The 21,665-nt window shown below is 47.6% G+C and overlaps 2 protein-coding genes across 2 annotated transcripts; both read left to right on the top strand.

Moving 5' to 3' along the window:
- Window positions 1-8,600: 8,600 nt before the first annotated feature.
- CCNO (cyclin O) lies at window positions 8,601-10,939 on the top strand. The gene is made up of 3 exons (XM_037799418.1): window positions 8,601-9,021; window positions 9,687-9,872; window positions 10,345-10,939. The coding sequence occupies exons 1-3, from the start codon at window positions 8,635-8,637 to the stop codon at window positions 10,828-10,830; spliced, it is 1,059 nt and encodes a 352-aa protein (XP_037655346.1). The 5' UTR covers window positions 8,601-8,634; the 3' UTR covers window positions 10,831-10,939.
- A 3,823-nt stretch (window positions 10,940-14,762) lies between these two features.
- Window positions 14,763-20,863, top strand: MCIDAS (multiciliate differentiation and DNA synthesis associated cell cycle protein). Its single transcript, XM_037799281.1, has 7 exons — window positions 14,763-15,024; window positions 15,112-15,208; window positions 15,387-15,478; window positions 18,443-18,515; window positions 19,076-19,299; window positions 19,952-20,062; window positions 20,335-20,863. The coding sequence occupies exons 1-7, from the start codon at window positions 14,908-14,910 to the stop codon at window positions 20,773-20,775; spliced, it is 1,155 nt and encodes a 384-aa protein (XP_037655209.1). The 5' UTR covers window positions 14,763-14,907; the 3' UTR covers window positions 20,776-20,863.
- Window positions 20,864-21,665: the final 802 nt, after the last annotated feature.

Below are 21,665 nucleotides of genomic sequence, written 5' to 3'. Positions count from 1 at the left end.
ATGCAAAGCTTTGGCCTTCTCCCAGCCTGGTGCCCGCCTTCAGGTTTCCAATGCTTGGGAGCGGCCTCCCTGTATCACTTATCAAGCCAGGGAACCTTCCGTGTCTCCACAAACAATATTTCTGAAAACCCTAAATAATACCCTGGATTCTATCTAAGACTCTATAAAAGTTTTACCTAATAAGTTTATTTTTTCAGAAACTTAAAGCCTCTAGATGGCTCCTATGCCAGATAAGCCCTGAAACCTAGAGGCACCATTCTCCCCAAGAACATCACCCAGTTTCATTCCTCTACACCATAATGTTGACACTCCTTTTTAGTACAAAGAAATTAGAATGGTCATGACCCAGATATCCCTGAAGATTGAGAGAATGATCAAATGAAAGGGAGGAGTTGTAACTGAGAAGTTAGGATTTAACAAATGATTATGACTTCTGACTCTTTATATAAATATTTCTTTTTAGTTTCTAGGGAATTAGAATAGGCAAAAGGAAATACATGAAATTGTTGAACTGTAATAGAGTAGCCTTGATCTTTGATAATGATTGTATAACTATATAGCCTTCATCTTGTGACCATGTGATTGTAAAAACCTTGTGACTGACACACCCTTTATCCAAGATGAGTAATAAAATAAAGACATACCCGAAAAAAATAATAGGCTGGGAATATGGGGAAAAATTACCCCTATGTAAACTATGGACAACAGTTAATAAATAGTATTACTTTAATAACTTTCATCAATTGTAACAAACGTAACTAGTGTTTAAAAAAATAGAATTACCAAAAAAAGTGCTATCAATTGTAACAAATCTTCCTCACCAATGCAAGTGTTGGCGGTGGGGAAGTGTATGGGAATCCTGTATTTATGCACAATTGTTCTTTAAATCCACAACTCCTCTAAGAAAAATTTTAAAAAAGAAATAAAAGGGCTTCTGGTGTCTTTCCTGACCCTCTCCCCAGAGATGTTTGGAGCTGCTCTGCTTCCCCTTCATGGGTCCCTGGCCCACTTTTAACTGGTAAATACTGTCTTGGGAAAATCCTCTCTGGGGTGACCCTCATCCCAGAATTTGCCCTCCAGGCAAAAGCAGCTAGAGGCAATGAAAGGAGTGTAAAAATAGAAAGGGGGTGGGGGACAAAAACAAACAGAACAGATCAAGATTCCCAGAGAAGGGACAGAAGATAGGAAGCTTTCTCCTAGGGATGAAGCAATTGCACAAATAGCGCAGTCTTTAAGATTGTAATGCATATCTGGCGCAAGGATCAGATGAAGAAGAGCTAGAAAAATCTGATCAGTTGAACAAGGGCAATTCTAAAGGTCTAGAATAAGTTTAACAAAGTGTCAAAGAAGAGCCTTAACACAAAGCCAATCAACAATAAAACCCTAGGCAAGAGAGAGAAATGGACCTTTAGAGTAAACTCATTGTGCCGGTTTGGATATATTATGTCCCCCCCAAAGCCATATTCTTTAATGCAATGTTGTGGGGACAGATTTATTAATCTTTTTGATTAGAGTGTGACCTCTTGATTGAATGTTTCCATGGAGATTTAACCCCCCCCATTCAGGGTAAGTCTTGATTAGTTTACCAGTGTCCTTTCAAGGGAGCTCATACAGAGAGCGGACAGGTGAAAAAACACCCCAGGATATGCTAAGCCAAGGCCCAGATACTTGACATTTAGAGATTGTAGGAGATGGAGACAGGACATTTGGAGATGCTAAGCTAAGAGATGAAACCCAGTTTGCCCTAGAGAAGCTAAGAGAAGACCAGAGACATTTTGGAGAACGCCATTTTGAAATACAACCTGGGAGCAAAGGAACAGCAGATGCCAGCCATGTGCCTTCCCAGCTGACAGAAGTGTTCTGGATGCCATTGGCCATTCTTCAGTGAAGGTATCATCTTAATGATGCCTTAGTCTGGACACTTAGAGCTGTAAACTTGTAACCTAATAAATCCCCTTTATAAAAGTCAATCCATTTCTAGTAGTTTGCAAAATGGCAGCATTAGCAAACCAGAATTCATCAAGATAATAAGATGCTTAGACATCAGCAAAAAAATTACAAGCTATACTAAGAAACAGGAAGATAGGGTCTAGTCAAAGGAACGAATTAAAACTTTGGAGGAGGCACAGAATTTGGAACAACTAAACAAAAACATTCAAACAAACCTCCTAAATCATTTCAAGGAGATGAAGGAAAATATGGCTAAAGAGATAAAGGATATTAAGAAGACAATGTGTGAGCATAAAGAAAAATTTTAAAGTATAAAACAAAACATTACAGAAATAATGGGAATGAGAGGCACAATACAAGAGATTAAAATACACTAGAGACATACAATAGCAGATTTGAACAGGCAGAATAAAGAATCAGTGAACTAGAAGATAGGACTATTGAAATCTTATAGAAAGAAGGACAGAGAAAAGAAAGGAAAAAATTGAGCAGGTTCTCAGGGATTTGAATGATAGCACAGAGTGCACAAAAATATGGATCATGGGTGTCTCCAAAGAAGAAGAGAAGGGAAAAGAGGGCAGAAAGAATATTTGAGGAAATGATGGCCGAAAATTTCTCAACTCTTATGAAAAACATAAATATACATGTCCAAAAGCACAACATATTTCAAACAGAATAAATCTGAGTAGACCTACTCTGAGACTCATACTAATCAGAATGTCAAGTGCCAAAAATAAAGAGAGAATCCTGAAAGCAGCAAGAGAAAAGTGATTAATCACATACAAGGGATCCACAATAAGTAAGTGCCGATTTATCATCATAAATCATGGAGGTGAGAAGGCAGTGGTATGGTATATTTAAAGTACTGAAAGAGAAAAATGCCAGTCAATAATTTTTTATCCTGAAAAACTCTCCTTCAAAAATGAGGTAGAGTTTAAAACATTCACAGATAAATAGAAACTGAGAGAGTTTGTCAATAAGAGACCTGCCCTACAAGAAATATTAAAGGGAGTTCTGCAGACTGAAAGGAAAGGTCAGGAGAGAAAGGCTTGGAATAGAGTATGGAAATGAAGATTATCAGTAAGGATAATTAAAAGGATAAAAAGAGAGACAAAAATAAGATATGACATATAAGAAGCAATGGATAATATGGTTGAAGTAAGTACTGCCTTGACAGTAATAACACTGAATGTTAATGGATTAAGCTCCCCATTCAAAAGACACAGATTGGCAGAATGGATACAAAAGATGATCCACCTATATGTTGTCTAGAAGAGAGTCACCTTAGACTCAAAGACACAAATAGTTTGAAAGTGAAAGGCTGGAAAAGAGTAACCATAAAAGAACTGGGTAGCTATACCAAATATCAGACAAAATGGACTTTAAATGCAAAACTGTTATAAGAGACAAAGAAGGACACTATACATTACTAAAAGGGGCAATCTACCAAAAAGAAATAACAATCATAAATATTTATATTCCTAACATGGTGCCTCAAAATACATTAGGCAATACTGGCAAAACTGAAGGGTGACATAAACACCTCTAAAACAATAGCTGAAGACTTCAAGACATCACTCTTATTAACAGATAGAACATGTAGACAGAAAATCAATAAGTAAATAGAGAACTTGAATAATATGATAAATGAACTGACTAACAGATGTATACAGAGCACTGTACCCCAAAACAGTAGGATATATATCCTTCTCAAGAGCTCATGGATCATTCTCCAGGAGAGATCACATGTTGGGTCACAAACAAGTCTCAATAAATTTAAATAGATTGACATTATACAAAGCAGTTTCTCTGACTACAGTGCAATGAAGCTGGAAATCAAAAACAGGCAGAGAACTGGAAAATTCACAAATATATGGAAGTTAAACAACACACTTTCAAACAATCAGTGGGTCAAAGAATAAATTGTAAGAGAAATCAGTAAATATTTTGAGATGAATGAAAATGAGAACACAACATATCAAAACTTACGGGATGCAGCAAAGGCAGTGGTGAGAGGAAAATTTATAACCCTAAAAGCTTTCCTTAAAAAAAACATCTAAAATCAAACACCTAACAGCACACCTTGAAGAACTAGAAAAAAAACAGCAAACTAATGCCAAAGCAAGATGAAGTAAAAGAATACAGAAGCAGTCTTCACTGGATACGTTTTTAGTGAAAGTGACAAAGAGTGTGTCAGAGCCTGTGGTGCAAGTTGAAAAAAGGCAGAAAAGAAAAAGAACACCTGAAGCGCAAGTGCCCGACATTTTGTTGGAGGAGGACTCGTTCTTCCAACCAACACTCCATGGAACCTCTCCTACTCACCACTCTTCTTCCACCACCCCATTAGGCTAAGGACTCTTCTCAGTACAGGTAAAGTTAAATTTTTATTTTATTTAATCTAAGTATTTATTCATTTTTAGGTTTATTTTATCATGTTAAGTAATGATATACAACCATATCTTTTTACATATTGCCTTAAAAATGTGCATTGTCTTTGGTTTGGGAATGCATTAGATTTACTTACATTATTCCTTATGGGAAAATTTTGTTTGGTACTGGTCGTTTTTGGCACTAATGCCTCTAGGAACCAATTAACCATGAGTACCAAGGTACCACTGTGTTTTACATAATGGCAGCTTTAGCAAACCAAAACTGACCAACGGAATCAAGTTGAGAGTTCAGAAATAGACCCTTACATCTATCACCAATTGTTATGTGACAAGGCTGCCAAGTCCATTCAAATGGGACAGAATAATCTCTTCAACAAATGGTGCTGGGAAAAATGGATATCCATATGAAAAAGAATTAAAGGGGACCCCTATCCCACACCTTATACAAAATTTAAGTCAAAATAGATCAAAGACCTAAATATAAGAATCCGGACCCTAAAACTCTTTGAAGAAAATGTAAGGAAGTATCTTCAAGATCTTGTGGTAGGCAATGGTTTGTTAGACTGTAAACCCAAAGCACATGCAATGAAAGAATAAATAGATAAATGGACATCCTCAAAATTAAAAACTTTTGTGCTCCAAAGGACTTTGTCAAGAAAGTGAAAAGGCAACCTACTCAATGGGAGAAAATACTTGGAAACCACATATCCGATTAAGGTTTAATATCCAGAATATATAAAAGAAATCCTACAACTCAACAATAAAAGGACAAACAACCAATTTAAAAATGGGCAAAAGACTTGAACAGACATTTTTCCAAAGAGGAAATACAAATAGCCAAAAAGTACATGAAAAGATGCTCAAAGTCACTAGCTACTAGGGAAACATGAATCCAACACAATGAGATATCATTTCAAACCTACTAGAATGACCACTATTGAAAAAACAGAAAGCTACAAGTGTTGGAGAGGATGTGAAGAAACAGGAACACTCATTCACCGCTGGTGGGAATATAAAATGGTGCAGTTGTTGTGGAAGACAGCTTGGTGGTTCCTAAAGAAGCTAAGTATAGAATTGTGGTAGCATCCAGCAATCTAGCTACTAGGTACACATCCAGAAGAACAGAAAGCAGGGACATTTGCACAGCAATGTTCCTAGGGGCATTACTCACAATTGCCAAAAGATGGGAGCAACCCAAATGTCCAACCACCAATGAATGGATAAACAAAATGTGGTATACACATATAATGGAATATTATTCAGTTGTAAGAAAGAATCAAGTCCTGATACAAGCAACAACATGGATGAACCTTGAACATTATGTTGAATGAAATAAGCCAGACACAAAAGGACAAATATTGTATGATCTCACTGGTATGAACTAATTATAATAAGCAAGCTTATAGAATTAGAATCTAGAATACAGGTTACCAGGGGATACAATGGGAGTAGAGAATGGAGAGCTGATGCTTAATCTGTGCAGAAAATATTATTTACGTTGATTGTGAATGTTTGGAAATAAATAGTAGTGATGGTAGCATATTATTGTGAGCATAACTAACAGTGTTGAATTATGTTTGTGAATGCGGTTTAAAGGGGGAAGTTTTAGGTCATGTATGTTACTAGAAATAAAGTTAGAAGATAAAACATGGGACACACAGTGAACCCTGTTGTGGATGATGAGCTGTGGTTAATAGTACAAATATAAGAATGTTCTTTTATGAATTATAACAAATGTATGACACTATTACACCATAGGATGGAATATGGCAAAAAGTACACTTAATGTAAACTATGGACAATAGTTAACAGTAATATTTTAATATTCTTTCATCAATTGTAGACAAAGGTACCACACTAATGCAAAGTCTCAGTGTCAATAATAGGGGAGTATATGAGAATGTTGTAATTTTTTACATGGCTTTTATTAAACCTACAACTTCTCTAATTAAAAAATAATAATTTTAAAAAATTCATTGGTTGCTTAGCTGAAACTCCCATTTAACTGAGTGTTCTATATTTTATCTGGCAACCCTATACTCAGGAGATTCTCTATCATAACACTTAGCACATTTTAATAATTTAAATAGGTGTGACAAGTGATTCTTGTATCCCCCACTAGAATGTCATCCCTGTGAGGGAAGGGCCCATGTTGTCTTACTCGTTGTTTTAGACCCAGCACCTGGCACAGGCACCAGCTGTTGGGAGTTGAACTTAACAACACAGTTCAACTAGCTTTATGACCACGGGTGTATAAAATGATGGTACCGTTTTGCAGAATATCTCCATTGTGATAATATTGTTGACTCCCCAAAAATGGCTATAAGGTAACAATTTCCTATTCAAAAAGTACTCTTGAGTTTTCATATTTATTTCACTTGATCCTCAAGGCAGGTATTATACACACTGAACAGATGAGGAGACAGAGACTCAGAAGGAAGGTAAGCAGTGTGCCCAATACAACCAATAAATAGGAGCAACAATCCGACCCCCAGGAGTTGACTTCCTGCTCTTTCCACTGTACCACGAGGCCATCTGGGCCAATATGAAGAATCAGAACCTCTGAGTTCTTCCTCCTCACTCATCTCCTAGGAAAAAGTCTCATGTCCAACCCCTCCCCACAATTGCTCTTCTCATAAAGTTTCCCTATCAATAGCCTGAGAGGATGCAGGAAGGCCTGGCACCTGCATCTTGAAAAACCTTCCCAAGTGATTCTTAGCTAATCCACCATGTTACAGAGGACACTATTTAGGTCAGGAGACCAAAGAGCATGCTTAGAATTGCAGGAAAAGTAGGAGCTGCAGTGACCAGAATCTGAAACCAATTCCTTTTCTTTTACCTGCATTTCTAGAGACTCCACCTCACTCCCACTAAATTTCTCCAGACAGAAATTTGCACTTTATTTATACATCTGTCAACTGTCTTCTGGAATGAGGTGGCAATGGCTGAACCTGCTTTTGGTATATTATCTAGACTCTTGCAGCACCTCTGGAAACTTCACCAGGCTGAGGATACCTGGGCTTTCTGCCACTGGGATATGCCTAAATTTGATTAGATGCTACCCGGGCTCCCAGCGCCCCTTCTCCAGTTCTCAGCCAGAGCTGGAGTCTTCCTAAAGAGTCAGGGCCCCTCAGGAAGATTCCCTCAGCCCAGAGAAGGACTTGAGCTTCTACCAGAACAGAAGATTGTGAACTAAACCAGGGGTTGCCTGGCGGAAACTGCTCGGCCCAGACCAGCCTCTCCAGCCTGGCGGTTTCCCATTCTTGCCCTACTTTTGTGAGCTTCTTTGCCCTGAAGGAGAGGAAAGGAAACCGGAAGCAGGGAATAACTAGACTGTCTGGGCCGCCAGGGGCAGAGGCTCAGAAACTAATGACCTAAAACAAAACAGGCAGTGCGCAATTTAATAAAACTAGAAATGCAATCCTCTTAACAATATTTTGCTCGTAAACCGCTGCAGCCTCAGCTTATTCATTTAGGGTGCAAAGGGCCGGAAAAGTATTACATGACAGCAAACTTGTTTTGGGGGGATATGTTGGTAGATTTTCTGTTGTTTAAGCGCGAATGCCCGGCTGGCTGGACTAGCTCCTAGATAAATACAGCGATACAGAGGAGCCTGATTCCCGAGACCACAGGAAGGAGGGATGCTGACTACTCGAATACCGACTCAAAAATCACAACTCAATTGGCTAAGATTATTGCTTATATCCCGTATGGGTTACTGAAGAAAACCTGCTGACCAGAATTCAAGCCGGAGACTTCATTCAGAGCTCAGAAGCGGATCTTTACAAAATAACCGACCTACATTAGAACCGGCATGGAGGGTGTTCGTATTTGTCAAGGTCATCTGGCCTGGAGCTAGAAGATGCCCCCTGAGAGACTCTTTTTCCCGGGCCCGGCCGAGGCCCTCAGCAGGGCCTGGCGCTCACCTGGCCGCGCTGCAGTCCTCGGCTTCCCTATTCCCGCCTACTCCCGCGGCTACCCCAGCTGGGGTTGCCCGGGTAACACGGGCGCGCGCGGAATCCGCGGAGAAAGGCGGCTGCGCGGCGTCCGCTACAGCTCCTCCCCTCCTTCGCCCGCGGCGGCGGAGACACGCTGCCCCAGCTGGGCGGCGAGCGGTTCCGTAGCCGGGAAAGCGCGACCCTCGTGCCTCTGTGGGTTCAGCCAGTGAGAGGCTGGGGGTGTGGCACAGGACAAGGCAGGTTCGGTACTTAGGGCCGCGCCAGGCGCAAGCCGTGCGCATTGTGCCCGCAGCAGCTGGGACTTTGGGGGTAATAGAGCGACCACCTACTGCATCATGGTGACCCCCTGCTCCATCAGCCCCGCGAGCCCTGCCGCTTGGGCGGGAAGACCGGACAACGACCAGAACCTCCGCGCACCGATGAAGAAGATCAGGCGCCCGCGCCTCGGTAGGAAGCAGCCGCTGCAGCCCCTGAACCCGCTCCCGCTCCCGGGAGACTCCGGCATTTGCGACCTGTTCGAGTCCCCGAGCTCTGGCTCGGACCGCGCCGACAGCCCCGCGGCGTCCGCGGCGCGGGGCAGCAGCCCCTTGCCCGGCCCTGCTCAGCCATTGGCGCAGCTAGATCTACAGACCTTCCGCGACTACGGCCAGAGCTGCTATGCCTTTCGCAAGGCTCGGGAGAGCCACTTCCATCCTCGGGAGCCTCTGGCGCAGCAGCCACAAGTGAGGCGCTGGTCGAGCCCGCTCCCCGCCGCTGCTCTTCTTCCTCTCCCAGGCTCTCTCTTTTCCTGCTCTGTCTGCTCTCTGCGGCGCCTACCTAAACTGCCGTGCCCCAGTTCGCCCATTTCCCTCCGGCCCAGTTCCTGCCCCAGGTCCGAGTGGGAAGGGGCCTGGAAGAGCCGGGCCAGCGGCCTCATTTTACAGATGGAGAAAAGTGGCCTCTAGACGGCTTAAGTGACCTGCCCGAAATCTCCAAATTGCTTAGTTGAGGACACGGTAGAGTACAGAGGAGTTAAGACGGTTTCTAGGTTCCAGCCCGAACTCCTACCGACTTCGGGCAAGTTATTTAATCACCCTGAGCCACCGAAGAAACCACCTGTTTCCTCATCTACAAAATGGACCCCCATTGAATTGCTAAGGTAATGCGTAGGACGCGCTCGGCACAGCTCCAGGCACAAATCAAGGTGTCGGGGCTCGTAGCCGCGCCAGCGCTTTTTGGCGGCAAGGCTGCCCACGTGTTTCCTGGTGTTCAATGCATTTAGCTTTTTCCTCTTCTTCCTGCCACCTTCGGGAAAAGATCCCTGGGTCTTCGCGGCCCTTCTCTTCCTTCCACAGCAGCCCCTCTACCCTAGGCTCAGCTGGCCCGCCTCCCTCCTCCCTCTCGGCAGGTGACAGCGGAAGCCCGGTGTAAGCTGCTCAGCTGGCTGATCCCCGTGCACCGCCAGTTCGGCCTCTCCTTCGAGTCCCTGTGCCTAACGGTCAACACCCTAGACCGCTTCCTCACCACAACGCCAGTCGCTGCAGACTGCTTCCAGCTGCTCGGGGTCACGTCTCTGCTTATCGCTTGCAAACAGGTACTTCCACGAGGTATCGGGAGGGGGTTGGGGGACAGCCAAATTCCCAGCCACTCTCTGACTCCAAAGCGCGCGATTCAGTGCCGGATTCCCTGAAGCCATGCTAGATCTATAGATGTTTGCAAATGTTTGCATTTCACAGCTTTAACTTCTCAATTCTTCACACCCACACCCACCCCAACAATCCTTTCGTACATCCACAAAGAGAGTCTCTTGTCCGTCCCAAACCACTCTGTGACTCAGCTATCCTAGTCGTCAATTTTTCCGAAATCTTTTTTAGCGGGACAGTAGTTAGATTGCGCTGTAAGTACACCCCAGGTAATCTAAGATGGAAGTAGTGGAGAGGCGGATCCCGGGACAACCCTTTGAAAGGAGTATAGAGAGTCCTGGTGTTCTCCCGAGTTTGACACAGAGGGTGGGCCTCGGGCTTTGAAAGCCACGCGGCGGGAACTGAGGGCGCCCTGTGATGCAGGTGGAGGTGCATCCACCGCGGGTGAAACAGCTCCTGGCCTTATGCTGTGGCGCCTTCTCACGGCAGCAGCTCTGCAACCTGGAGTGCATCGTGCTGCACAAGCTGCACTTCAGCCTGGGTGCGCCTACCATCAGCTTCTTCCTGGAGCATTTCACCCACGCGCGCGTGGAAGCTGGGCAGGTCGAGGTCTCCGAAGCCCTGGAAGCGCAGGCCCTGGCACGCTGTGTGGCGGAGCTGAGTCTGGCGGACTACGCCTTCACCAGCTACGCCCCCTCCCTGCTGGCCATCTGCTGCCTGGCGCTGGCCGACCGCATGCTGCAACTCCCGCGACCCGTGGACCTGCGCCTGGGCGAGCATCCCGAGGAGGCGCTGCAGGACTGCCTGGGCAAGCTGCAGCTGCTGGTGACCATAAACGGGACCTCCCTGACTCACATGCTGCCCCTTCAGATCCGGGAGAAGTGCAGCCTGACCCCGAGCTTGAAATAAAGCAGACCCTCGATCTCCTTTTTTTCTCCAGCCCGGGTGCTGGACCTCTCGCGTTACTGGGGAGAAGAGCAGTATTGGCCCACAGAAAGGAGACACCCCGCCCCCCCCCGCCCGGGTCAACAGTCATCCTTCACGGTGTAAATAGTGTACAATAGCAGCGTTTCGTCTCTTATTTATTTTGTTGAGAACGTGCGAGGGAACCGAATCCTCCCTCCCCCCCAATAAAATGACTGTCCATCGTAGTTTGTCGGTATGCCGCCATTGCGCTCTTCTGCTCACGGGGAGCGAAGGTGAAATCGGCCAAAGAAGGAATGGTCAGCAACGATCGATTGTCCCTTTCCCCAGGTCCACTCTAGTTGGCATTCCTGTGCCTGAACACGCCAGGTCCAGCAGACGACCCTGATGCTGCTGTTCTGGTGATGAGGGGAGTTAGAGTCATTTGTAGGCCTTAGTTTCCGGGAACCTCCTGTCTGGAGGCTGAGGACTGTGCCTCCCAGGGGTCCAAAGGGCATGGTGAGCTGTGAGGCTGGGAAGAACCCACAGCTGTCCTTGCTGTCCAGGGGGACACCAGGGTTGCAACCGCCCTGCGGCCGAGGTGGGGCTGGGAAACTTTGTGCCAGCACAAGTACACTACTGGGAGAAGCAAGAGAGAGATCCCGATACAGAAAATTTTTTCGTATAACTAACGGATGTTGGAAATGAAGCCTATGCAGGTGGTTGTGGCCATTACAAATCGAGCCAAATTACCTTGTAGTCACATGGTTGAACGGTTCATGCTTGCCTTACACTCCTACATGTGAATCCAGAGTAATGGTGGCATAGTAGTAATAATGACTATCATTTATTGTTACAATATGCCAGGTACAGTCAGACTCTGTTTAGTGTTTATTTTAGTTCTCTGAACAATTCTATGAGGCAGAATATTATTCTGTTTTTTCAGAGGAGGACGCTGGGGCACTGTAGAGGAGGCAGGATTTGAATGCAGGCAGTCTGAGTCCAGAGCCCCACCCTTAACCACTCCTCCAAACCTCTCCCCCTTAAAGATTTCTAGAAATTCTCAGTAAGAAATATTCCCGAGGTAGGTGCCTCCATTCAATAGGAACTACAGAGAACAAATTTGGAAAACCAGCACAGTCCTTGCCCCCAGTCACCTTACAGGGTTCACTTTAAAGGTGGGGAAACCGAATCAAGAATGAGCCAAAGGCTTGCTGGAGTTCATGGCTCCATGGGTGTCATATCAGCCTCATCCTGACTGTTGTGACTCTGTAGTCTGTAGCCCCTGAATCTCAGCTCTGTCACTTCCAGTAAGTTTCTTAACCTCCCCAAACCCTGCAATTGATACTAGGGCTGTTGTGAAGCTTAAGTGAGATTGTTGTGAGGGAGTATAAAGTAAATGATTTTGACAAGTGGGTTTTGTAGACAATTTGCTTGGGGTTCCTATGCTGGATAACTTTAAGCAAGTGCTTAAGTATCTGTAAAATGGGAATAATGATAGCACCTATTTATAGAGCTGAGTTATGGATCTAATGAGATGCTCCATACAAATGGCCCAGCACAGGTCCTGGCACAGGTAGCAAGCCTTCAAAGGATGATAGCTAATACAGCTTGCACAACGATGAGGGAGAAAAAACTCAGAGCAAATCAAGTTAAAACAAATACAGGGAAATGTTAACAACTGGGAGTGGACATATGGCTGCTCATTGTACTGTTGTGGTGTTTATTTTTTCAGTTTATCCCTATGGATTGAAAAAAATCTTATAAACAGTCGGGAGGGAAAAAAACAGTGATGTCCCATTACATTTAGAATAAATATAAATGTGCTACAATAACAAACAAAAAGCAAATAAACTCAAAGCAAATTTGGAGAACCTTCCTGCACTTCTCTCTGCATGCATCCTTCAAGTGCTCTCCATAGCCAGGGGTGCCTTACTCTGTCCTCCTCAGACCCCTCCTCTCCTGATATATTGGTATGCTAAGCCCTTCAGGAACTTCCTCCATCTCCCTCACTCAAGGAGCAGGAAGTGGGGATCCCCAAGCTGTTTGGAGGAAAATTGTTCTCTGATGATGAGGTGAAGGGTGATTATATTAAGCTTGTCTCAAGTCCCCTAATATCTGGAACCCTCAGCCTGGCTGTGAAGGGGAGGGAACTTGTCCTTCTGCAAGAGTGAGTTTGGAAGGAGTTGTCTTCACTAGCATTTTTACTCTATCACTTGGCCAAGACTGATAACAGTGATTTGGTTCCAGGATCATCCAGACTAGGGATCATATAATCATGTTGATATCCACTATTCTAGTTCCTGTTGCCACATATAATCAGTAGTATATTTATATGTACAATGCCCATGTTTTTCTACCCCTTTGGAACTCATTGATAAATATTTGGAAAATGATGCTGTTTTGAAGACTCTGTGGTTGTCTCCATGTGTAGAGATCTCCCCAAAACTCAGCCAAGAGCTCCCCTACTCATTTCACAGATTGGGAAGTGGGTAAGGATGGGCAAAGGTGGACTGGTTCGTGGCTAGGCTATTCAAGAGCCAGATGAAGCAGGAAACAGAGCCAGGAACAGGTTGTGGAAGGCTGGAGGTGCAGCTGAAAAGGAGGCTTTAAAAGAAACATTAATTTATCCATACCAAATACCCATCAATTTACATAAATGTTCATCTTCACAGCAACTCTATGAGACCAGTGCTAAACTGTTTTCCCTGGAGAACTAGGTCTCAGGGATGCAGTCATGCTTTGAGCCAGGTTCCAATCCTCAGCAGTCTGACCCTAAAACTCGTCACCATCTGAGAGCACACAAACTAGAGTTCACCGACTCAACCTCAACTCACTTCCTCCATCTGTAAAATGGTTCAGAGGATCTATCCAGTTCTCCCATTGGGTTACCCTCCATTACTGTTAGGAGTATCTTGTTTCGTAATCCAGATAATGGGTGCAAATAAAAGAGAATCATGACACTTTAAAAGAGTACCTGTCACTACTGCTACTAAGTATAAATAAGGCACAAACAAGGTGCCTAGTAAGAGAGTAATTACCCAAAGATAATTTCAGGTGATTGTTCAAACTGGATATAAATGGATGGGAGAGTGGTCCTGAGAGAAATCCCCTTCCCGAAGGATCTGGAGATGCCCCTTGCTGCCTCTGGCAGCCAACACTGGGCAAGAGCAAGCGAGGCTGACTGTTCAGAGCGAGAAAAACGGCCACAAGGGGGTGGGGTGGGAGATGGGGGCTTTAGGTTATTTGGGACGTTTTCAGAAACCAGAGGAGAGTTTTTGGATGTCACTTTTTGTTAATTACCACCCCCTCCCCCTTATACGCTGTGTTCAAGCGCTGCTGCCCGGGAAAGTGATGGGGATGGGGGGCTATGCTCCAGGCATCAGGCCAAGAGACAAAAAGTGGAAGTTAGCAAGGCAAGAGCTGGACTGCTCCTCAGTCTTGGGGGAAGGGGGTTTTGGGGGTTTTGTAATCTGGGGGCTATTCTGCAAATCCCGCAGGGCAGAGCAAATGCCAGAGTCTGATTTTGGCGAGTGCCATTCCTCCTTTATTTAGTGCCTTGGTGGGACTAGGATGGGAAGAAGAGGAAGTAAGAAAAATTAACTTGTCCATCCCCCGCTGAAGAAAAGGGAGAAGGCGGTAAGATTTAGGGACTCGTGGGACTCAGACGCCTCTACTTTCCTCCCTTCTACTTGGCGCGGCCGGGAGGCGGCAGCGCCAACGCTCGCCGAAAGGGCGCTCGCGCGCCGGGGCCCGGGCCCTCTGCTCGCGGTTCCCGGGGGAGCTACGTTGCCAGGTTGGGTTTGACGCCTCCGCCCGAGCGCAGATTGTCCCAGGCTGAAGGCGCCACCTCTGGCGCTCAGGCGCGAGCCGCTCCTCCTGCGCGGCGATTCTGCCCCTCCTCTCCGCACCTCCTCTACTGCCCCTTGGCTGCTCCCCAGCCACGCGCCCAAGCCGACCTCAGGCCGGCTTCTGAGCCTGCAGGTGCCCAGCGGAGCGCAGGCTGAGTCGCCGTCCGAGCCCGACCCGCCGTCTCCGAATGTAGGCGCGGGGTTCCCAGGTCGAAGCAGGCCCCGAAGCAGGATGCAGGCGCGCGGGAGCGGCGCGGCGGGACGCCGGGCCTTCGACAGCATCTGCCCCAACAGGATGCTGGATCTGCCCAGCCGGACCCTCGGCAAGCTGGGGAAGCTGGAGAGGAAGGTGGGGCCGGGGTCCAGGGCCGGGTGGGGTCTACGCTCTGCGGAACCGGAGGGTTGACCCTCGTTCGCCGTTTCTGTGCCTGGCTAGTTCGCTCCTCCGCAGAAGTTCTTTCCTGGCTGCAGCGGCGGTAGCCTGGTGTCTGTATACAAGGACGCCCTGAACCCGGAGCCCCCTGCGCTACCAGGTAAGCCCCATGTTCCCTGCACGCCCCCTCGGGTTCCTCGCGCCGGGTAGGTGCCGCGCGCCGCTCGGACTAGCTTCTCTCCCCCGCGCTCCGACGTTGTGGCGTGGGTCTCAGAGGCTAGCACTGGCGGGGAGGCTCAGTGTTCGTCCGGCGCGTGTCTCCTGGTTTCCCCGTGCAGCCCTCACCACCATAGACCTCCAGGACCTGGCCGACTGCTCCTCGCTACTCGGGTCCGACGCGCCGCCTAGTGGTGACCCCGCCGCCTCGCAGGTACCTCCTCTTTTTCCTCATGGAACCTGGCGGTCTCCGGTAGACCAAACCTGACTGTGGAACAGTGGGTTTGTTTCCGCAACTATCCGGCGGCAAGGAGCACAGGCGCATCCGGTTACTGGGGGGAGGCCTCGTGCGGCTACCTGAGCTCGGGGACCCAAAATTCCTCCTCCATCCTGCTATGTAACTAGAGCCACTTTCCCCGAGCTCTTCTGACCAACTCGGGACAGAGGGGCTCACCTGGAAGGCTCCTCTGCTGGACGGGTCCTTCGTGTCCCCCACCATCTACTGTTCCCTGGAGCTGTGACAAGAAAGTGCAGAGGTTATGCACTGAGGGATCAGGTGGGTGGGTGGGAGCAAAGTTGTTAGCTGAGCACCTGATGCATGTCCTGTTTGTTCTTCTAACACCCCTTCCCGGCTGCTCACAACCATTTTCATTCTGTGGGCATCTGAGAGGAGCGGAAGTCGGTGGATAACTTCTCACACAAGACTGGAAAAAAAGGAAGAGAGTTGCACTTGAGGAAAGTAGAAAGGTATTCAAAGGACTCTGGCTGAAATCTGACAGAAAACGTTCTTCTTCTGCACAAGAGCCATTCAGCAGCTGAGCACTTTTTAAAAGCCCTTTTCTTCCTCCTCCAAAGTCTCTGGTAACTTAATCTAATGGGGCAAAGAGGCATTCGATTTTTTCCCTTTCCCGCAAACCTGTCTTCTTACTTCCATCCCACTTCCACTACTTGCTAGGATTGACAGTCTGGCTCATGCCTGGGATATGAAGTGCCCAGAGGGATGGGAGGTCTTAACTGGATGCGATCCACAGAAAGAGTGCCAGCTTCTGCTTCCTGGCAGCAGATCCTGGAGCCATGAGGTCCATGGGGACAGGCCCAGCACAGAATTCTCCAGAAAATGTGACTACTTCCTGAAGCTGGGGTGGTGGTGGAGCAAAGCTTCCCAGGTTTCCCCAGGGCCAAAGGCCTCTTAGGGCCTCAGTGTAGGAAGCAGAGATTGTTAAGGCCTGAGGTGGGAGTGGGCGTTGCTCTGCAGAGGCCACTTTATTACTCTTTAGATCTAGATGCTCAGATAAGGAAAGACAATGCCTGAGCATCTTTTAAACTGACAGAGTTTACAGCAGATGGACCAAAAAAACCCAGGATTTTTCCTGTGGAAGCCACAGCTAGTGCAAGGGGGAAGCTGCTAAGGAAAGAGCCCCTGGGGACACCTCTGGCCAGGGCACAACCTGATCACATGTCGCAGCCCCCTGCCTGCTTGGGAAGGTAGAAGGAGAGGGGAAATGCTCCAGAAATGTTTGAGGTCCATAATGTGCCCAAATGGGAGATAGCATAGGAGGAAGAGTTTTCTGGGCCCCAGTTCCTCGTGGTAAGGCCTTTTCCCAAATCTCTTCTGAGAGGGAGACCTTAGAAAATGAGTCTTATTTCTGACCCCTTTAGCCAGGGCAGAACTTACGCTTCAGGATTTTGTCTGGAGGCCTTCAGCCCTTCTTTTGTAAGCCCCTTCCTCCTAATAGCCTCAGTTCCCAACTGGTGCCAGGGGCCTCCCTGCTTGAATCTCATCTCTGAGGGAAGCTGATAAACTTGATCAGTCATTGAAGTTAGGATCAGAATAAGCTCCTCTTCTCAGAAGGGCTGTGGAAGATGAGTATAATTAACAGAAAGTAATGAATCAGTAACAGTGGAATGTCACTGGAAACTGTAGAATAGATATTTCTGATGGGAGCATTGGGTGAATCCCTCACACCACATCCTTTGGGAGACTCCTTTCCTCTTTCTAGCACTGTCTTCACTGGAAGTCTGGCTTTCCTAAGATGGAGATAAGCACTAGAAGCAGTGAGGTATAGAGGAAAGAGGATTGAAATAGGCACCAACCTTCTTGGGCAGGAGCTGCGATTTCACCATTTCCTAGCTGGGTGACTTTGGGCAATTCAACTTCCCTGAGCTTCAGATTCTCCAACAATGAAGAGGAGTCACTTCCCAGCCCTGCTGGCTTCCCACGATTGGGGTGAGGATTAACAGAGATTGTATGTAAAAGGGCCTTGTCAACGTTAAATGTGCACAAATTAAGGGGATAAAAGGTTTCCTGTGCTGATGGCCCCTTATTATTTCTTTCCCCCTCATGTACCCTGGCACATAACAGGAACTCAGGAAAGTGTCCAGTTCAAGATGTTGAAAGCACATCAGGCTGTATGGGAAAAGTCAATTCTGCCTTTTTAAGAAACTGAAAAGAGCAATAGGCGCCATGCCTACTGCTATGGAAAATGCAAACTGGACGCCTCAAATCATAGCCTACCCTTCCTTTTCTTTATGTTGGGAGACGGGGTGTGTGTGTGTGTGTGTGTGTGTGTGTGTGTGTGTGTGTGTCAGCGTCAGCGTCGGCGGGAAAAGCGGCCTCAAATTGCTGCTTGAAGCACGTTACACCCTCTGGGGTCTTGGGACGAAAGACTGATGGGTTGGCACTGGGCGTCTGCTCTTAGACGGGTAAGGCCGGGTTAAGGTTCTGCAGGCGGAGAGGAACGCGCCCGGCCACACGTCAGTAGCCGGTGGCTGTTGACAAGCCATTGAAGCGGCGCGTGAGCCCCTGCGGAGCTGTTTGAAGCCCGGCGCGGGCGCGGAGCCACTGCGCGGCGCGTGGAAGGACTGTGGCGGGACACAGAGCCACGCACTGGCTCAGTGCCCTGCGGGTGCCGCGGCTGAAGCGTCGCGGACCGAAGCGTCGCGGACCGGGTGTCCGCTCCGTGAGTTCGGGTCCTCACCATGAAGGTGCAAACTTGCAGGGTCCCGCGTCCCAGATGGGGCTTTTGATTTGCAAGTACGCGGCTCGGCTGCTAATGTGAGTGTGCACAGTCCACAAGGATAGCTGTCGGACTGCTAACCGAGTCCACGAGGACTCCTGCTGTCTAGCAAGTGTTCGGGGCTGGACATTTAGTTGGTTTACATCTCCGGTTTCTTTCAGAACCATTCTCTGCAAACGGATACGGACTTCGATCTGCAGGAATTCAGAGACACGGTGGATGAACTCATTGCAGGCAAGTGCAGTGTCCTTGCAGTTAAGCATCAGCGGAGGTGTCCTTCACCTCGAAACCAGATTTCGTGTTCGTGAATGGTAATAAATCAGCCAGCTGTCGATGACTTGCTAGCAGCTCCTCAAAGAGTCAGGCTTTTTCATAGTTATGGCCCTCCCTTCCTGGTGGAGAAGAGGACTCGCTGAATCTATAACACTTTCTTGGTTTGCGGGTGTGAATTCTAGGAGAGGGAGCCCCAAGCTGTGATAGGTGGGGGAGAGGTTGAATGATGGCACTGCGCAGAGGAGCAAAGGCCAAGTGTTACTCTTCCAGGCGCAGGTAGGTTTGCCCTGGCCACCTGGAGATTCAGTTCAGTTCAGGTCGACTCAACAGGCACAGACTGAGCATTTGTTGTGTATGTACAGAATATCAGGAAGGATCTGGAAATCGTAGTTTGCGGTGTGCGGGGCGCTCTGCTTACTAAGGAAAAGCCTTCACATAAACCCTACACCCGGCGTGGTATTTTGCCTCTCTGGCTGGCACCGGTCGGAGATCGCAAACCCAGCTCCTGCATATTCCCCTAGACTCATCCTCCTTGATGTCGCCTCCCCTGGCCGGCGGAGACTTCCCATTCTCACCCTGCGACGTATCCCCGTTCGGGTCCTGCCTTTCCCCGCCTCTGGACCCGCGTGCCCTGTCGTCACCGCCGCTGCACCTTCCAGACGTGACTCCGCCGGAGCAATACTGGAAGGAGGTGGCCGACCAGAACCAGAAGGCTTTGGGGGACGCGCTCGTCGAGAATAACCAAGTAGGGACATGAGCTGGCAGCCAGGAAACCTGGGGCCGGGGCTAGGGTATAGACCGAACTCACGGCGGAAGTGGGTACAAGGGTATACAAGGGCATGGATGACCCCCTGTGGCTGTCAAAGCAGTAGATGGGGTAGCGATATACGTAGCTGCTATTGCTCAGTGGCTCCACCTCAGATCCACTTCATTAAATGGGAATAATCCTATCCCACCGGATTTTTAATAGGGCCGCCAATATTTGAGAGCTTTCTGTGTACTTAATTTACCTTCTCCTCTTACACTTACAATCAACTATTGAGGTAGGTAACAGCCCCATTTTACAGATAAGGAAACAGATATATAGGAAGGTTGAATTTCATATCCAAAGAGGCAAAGCCAGATTAGAACCTAGATCTGCCTGTTGCCCAGGTCAGTAGTCTCCACACCACTCTACACTGAGGATTAATTGAGATAGATTTTACCGAAGTGCCTTGTATATATGCATATTAAAAAAAAGTCAAATGAAGAAAATTATTATTCTCACCATGCAAATGCCTTTGGCTCCCCAGTTCCCGATGAGACATTAGGATCTGGGTTTAATTCATGCACAATATGCAGAGGAGACCACCGAGTGCAGTCGCCTAACTGTGAAAATGGGTCTCCACTCCTTGCAGCTGCACGTGACGCTGACTCAGAAGCAGGAGGAGATCGCCTCGCTCAAGGAGCGGAACGTGCAGCTGAAGGAACTCGCCAGCCGAACCCGGCACCTGGCCTCGGTGCTGGATGTAAGTAGGGCGCCGGCAAGCGGGAACCTGCGGGACATCGGAAACAATTTCTGTGCACCTCCAACCCGACTCTCAGAATGGGATCCCGGTGGGGGTAGGGGGAGGGAAGGGAGAAGGAGGAAGACGGCCGGGAGTTCTCTGGACCACCTGCAGGGAGTCTCTGAGTCGCGCAGGGTCTGCGAGGTGCTTTGTGCGCTCAGGTCTCCTTTGCGCTTCCTGCCGGGGTTGTCCTCCTCGCGCGCTCCACTGCGCCTCCTCTCCATCTTTCGCAGAAGCTAATGATCTCGCAGTCCCGGGACTGCGGGGCAGAGGCTGAGCCCTTCCTGCTCAAGGCGACGGCCAAAAGGAGCCTAGAGGAACTATTCAGCTCTGCGGGACAGAATTGTACCGAAGTGGATGCCATCCTGAGGGAGATTTCTGAGCGCTGTGACGAAGCTCTGCAGATGCGCGATTCCAAGAGGCCGCGGCTGCAGCCGGAGCTCGCGAGCACGGACGATCCGCCTGGGAACCTGCACGGCTCGTTCCGAGGGCTGCGCACCGACCACAGCCGGAGCGCGCTAAACCTGAGCCACAGTGAGCTGGAGGAGGACGGTTCCTTCAGCACCCCTATTCGCAGCCACAGCACCATCCGCACCCTCGCCTTCCCCCAGGGCAACGCCTTCACTATCCGGACAGCCAACGGGGGTTACAAATTCCGCTGGGTCCCCAGCTGACCTGGGATGCAGTCTTCCGAAATACTGCCCTGTATCCCTGCTGAAGTCCCTGGCGGCCGAGCGGGGGTAGCTGGAATTGTTTCCTGAACCTGGCTTTTCAGAAGAACTTCCCCTGCAGGGCAAATGCTACCCTGGAACTTATTTTTTCAGGAACAAAAATATGGTGATACTACTGCTATATTTGAAGTTCTGGTACAAAATATTATATAGTACCTCCTCTTTTCCGAGAGAGAGAGAGAGAGAGAGAGAGAGAGAGAGAGAGAGAGAGAGAGAGAGAGAGAGGGAGAGAGAGAGAAAGAGGGAGGAAGGGAGGGAGGGAGAGAGAGAGGGAGGGAGGGAGAGAGAGAAATCCACAATTTTTGAAGTATTTATTTTGAGAGCTTTGAATTATGTATCTTTAGAGCTGGAAGGACTTAAAAACCACTTCTTTAGTTTTATAATCATACAATGCCCTAGTTTTATAAATAAGAAAAGGAAGGTTTGAAGAGGTTAATTTTCCACAATAATAAGCACTGTGGAAACTTCCAGTCACTCCCATGGTCAGTTAGAGATTCAAGAGTCAGGTCTCTGGGTGAATATTTCAGTACATCATAGAACTTCCCTCAGGACTGGAAGGACACCTAATTTTGTTACTATTGAAAACTGTTATTCCAACTGCCAGGATGAAAAATCAGAAGTAACCTAAACAGTTGCCTTGGGGCAATAAAGTAGAGAGGAATACAGGTTGTCAAGGACTATGGGCTACCAACAAAATAGGTGCTGAACACATTTGTTTGTAATGATCATTCATATAATTTTGTAAGATTTATGATAAATGTTTATATCAATTATATATACAGTTTTATTTGTGCAAACAGAATAATCTTCTGAAAATCAAATTTTATTTTTAA

Source organism: Choloepus didactylus, chromosome 11, assembly GCF_015220235.1.
Source record: "Choloepus didactylus isolate mChoDid1 chromosome 11, mChoDid1.pri, whole genome shotgun sequence".
Classification (NCBI taxonomy): domain Eukaryota; kingdom Metazoa; phylum Chordata; class Mammalia; order Pilosa; family Megalonychidae; genus Choloepus; species Choloepus didactylus.
This window is presented reverse-complemented; position numbering and strand designations above follow the sequence as displayed.